This window comes from Argiope bruennichi, chromosome X1 (assembly GCF_947563725.1).
Source record: "Argiope bruennichi chromosome X1, qqArgBrue1.1, whole genome shotgun sequence".
NCBI lineage: Eukaryota > Metazoa > Arthropoda > Arachnida > Araneae > Araneidae > Argiope > Argiope bruennichi.
Genome location: NC_079162.1, coordinates 46017440 through 46020451, shown reverse-complemented (window position 1 = coordinate 46020451; position 3012 = coordinate 46017440). Strand labels below are relative to the sequence as shown.

At 37.8% G+C, this 3012-nt stretch overlaps 1 protein-coding gene across 1 annotated transcript; it reads right to left on the bottom strand.

The window, feature by feature from the left end:
• Window positions 1-1840: 1840 nt before the first annotated feature.
• Window positions 1841-2542, bottom strand: LOC129959211 (uncharacterized). Its single transcript, XM_056072034.1, has one exon. The coding sequence runs from the start codon at window positions 2540-2542 to the stop codon at window positions 1841-1843; it is 702 nt and encodes a 233-aa protein (XP_055928009.1).
• Window positions 2543-3012: the final 470 nt, after the last annotated feature.

Sequence of the window (3012 nt, the reverse complement as noted above, 5' to 3'; positions counted from 1 at the left end):
AGAGCATTTGTCCAAGCGTTGTTGGAAAGCGTAAGTTAACGGCTTATGATCCGTAAACAAAGAGAAATTTCTAGCTTCAAGCATATGCCTAAAGTGTTTGATGGCAGCATAAGCTGCTAATAACTCTCTGTCGTAAGCGCTATAGTTTCTTTCTGCTGGGGAGAGTTTCCGAGAAAAGAATGCGAGTGGTTGCAATTCTTCATCTACTAATTGAGACAATGTCCCTCCGATTGCAAAATCTGAAGCGTCGACTTGTAAAATTAATGTGGCATCTGGTTTTGGATGTGCTAATAAAACAGCATTTGCAATTAATTGTTTACAATTTTGGAATTCTTCTTCCGCTTTATCTGACCAGTCCAATTTCGTTTTATCATTCTTTTAAGCTCCTTTTAAATAGGAAGTTAAAAATACCTGATGTTTTGCTATATTCGGTAAAAATCTACGGAAGAAATTTAAAAAACCTAAAAATCTTTGAAGATCTTTAACTGTTTTTGGTTGTGGATATTTGAGAATCGGTTCAACTTTATGGGGTAAAGGTTTAGTCTCCGAACTAATAATTAAATGACCTAAGAAAGGAATTTCTGAGACGCCAAATATGCATTTTGAAACATTTATGGTTAGTCCATATGTGTTTAATCTCTCCAGTACGATTCGTAAATGAGCTTTATGCTCTTCCTGACTGGAACTAAATATTAAAATATCATCCAAATAAACATAGCAAAATTTAATATCTCCCAGGATTTCATTCATGAATCGCTGAAAAGTTTGTGCTGCCCCACATAGTCCAAAATTTAAGAATGGGAATTCAAACAGTCCAAATGGTGTACAAACTGCGGTTTTTTGTATATGATCCGGATGCACTGGTATATGAAAATAAGTTCGGACTATATCAAGTTTCGAAAAAATATTTTTTCCGTGGAGTGCATTGGAAAAATCCTGGATGTGGGGTATGGGATAACGGTCCGGTACAGTACAGGCATTCAATCTCCTATAGTCACCAACAGGACGAATGCTACCTGAGCTTTTGGAAACGACATGAAGGAGAGATGGCCAAGGTGATTTTGATGGTCGGCATATGCCTTGATCCATCATGAACTGAAACTCTTTTTTGACGGCGTCATACATTTCTGGATTTAGCCTTCTAGGTTTACTATGGAAAGGCGGACCGGTTGTTTCAATAAAATGCACCGTATTATGTTTAACAGGTTTTAACCCAAATGTTAATTTTGTTAATTCTGGGAATTCTTCCAAAATTTTATGATATATTGATTCACCAGAAATAAGTTTTAGAGACGCATAATCTGTTGATTTTAAAATTATTCCGGGTTGAGTAAATTTAGTTACATTATCAATAAGTTTGCGCCCTTTGAGATCTATTAATAGGTCAAAGGTTTGTAAAAAATCGGCCCATATTATGGGAACAGGCACATTAGCAATTAAAAATTTCCATGGAAAATTTCGCCTGAGACCTAAGTCCACATTTAATAATTTAGATCCATAAGTATAAATTTTGGAGTTGTTAGCTGCAAAAAGTTGCAGAGAATCAGGCTTTAGATTTTTTTGGTTTTTGTTGAGTGGTATGCATGAAACATCAGAACCAGAATCTATCAAAAACTTGAAATGGGACCTCTTATCAAAAACATGCAAACGATACGATTGCGCGGCTGCCGCCGATGTAGGTTGATCGACAGCCGCTATTGCGAGATTTCCGGATCCGCGTTAGTTGAGTACGAACACGGCGATACGCACTCAGTGCCTTTTCTCCGAATCGCGCATGATAATAACAGAATTTTCTCCCACGATCACCGGAACGCCCACGCGAAAAACTGCGCTGTCTGTTTTACCGATGGAAAGGGCCTCTGTTTCTGTCGCGGGAAAGCCGTTGTACCTGCTTACTTAGAGCGGCGATTTCGCTTCTGAGTGCAGTAAACTCATCCCGAGTGGAAGCTTTCCGCATAGCAGTACTTTCCGCGCCTCGGCTAACGGCAAAGGCGCTGACATCTGATGAGGAAATACGGACCTCGGCAATTTTGTCAGCCATGTTGGCCAAATTGTCCAGGGGTTCAGAACTTATTAATAAAATTGCCTGCATTTCTGACGGCAGTCTTTGGAGCCATAAAGTTTTGAGGAAATCGTCTTTTATGCTTGTGCCACCACCGAGTTCGCGCATCTTTCGGAGTAACTGCGATGGTTTATCGGCGCCTAAATGTAGTTCAGAAAGCAGTCGACGAATCTGTTCATTTTCTGAAGCGGAAAATTCGGCTATAAGTCGAGTCTTTAATGCATCATATTTGTTGGTGTCGGGGGGTGCGAGTAAAATATCAGCTACCGCAGATAAGGTTTCCGGATCAATAGATGCAATCAAATGATTGTATTTTGTAAGATCATTACTTATCTTAGCTAAAGCGAAATTGCTTTCTACTTGGATGAACCATAATTTTATATTGTTCCTCCACAGCGGTGGTATTTTCACCGAAAGATGGGACACCTGCGACTCTGTCGGAGCGTCAGCATTGACAGTTTCGTTTTCAGAATTAAGCATTTTTGGTTACTCGATGTGGGTTACTGATAATTTTTACAATATTTACGTGTTTCAGAAAAGTTATTATTATTTAAACACACGTATTTTTTAAAAAAAATTAGAAGTTAAGAATCATAATAATAAACATGGTAGTCAAAACGAAAGTAATAAGAAATTAATACTTCGAATACGAAAAATGACACAAAAATTAATGCTGAATATAAATAATAAGATTTCTTCGCCGAAATAATAGAGAAATGAATTATTGATCAATCACAGAGAAATGAAAATAAAATTCGAACACATACCTGGTCCTTGCTGCATTACTTCTTGGCACAATAATCCATTACGAAAAGTAATTGAAGAGCTCAATCACCAAAATCTGGTTTGAGCATATTTTAGAAATTTTGAGGCTGGACTTCGCAAATTTTAGAAAAGTAAAAAAGAAAGTACCGCGTCACCAGTTTGGTGCGTGGTTTAACACGCATTGC

Excerpts from the sequence above, each read along its gene's own strand:
- LOC129959211 (XM_056072034.1), bottom strand. The coding sequence starts at position 2,542 with ATGCTTAATTCTGAAAACGAAACTGTCAATGCTGACGCTCCGACAGAG.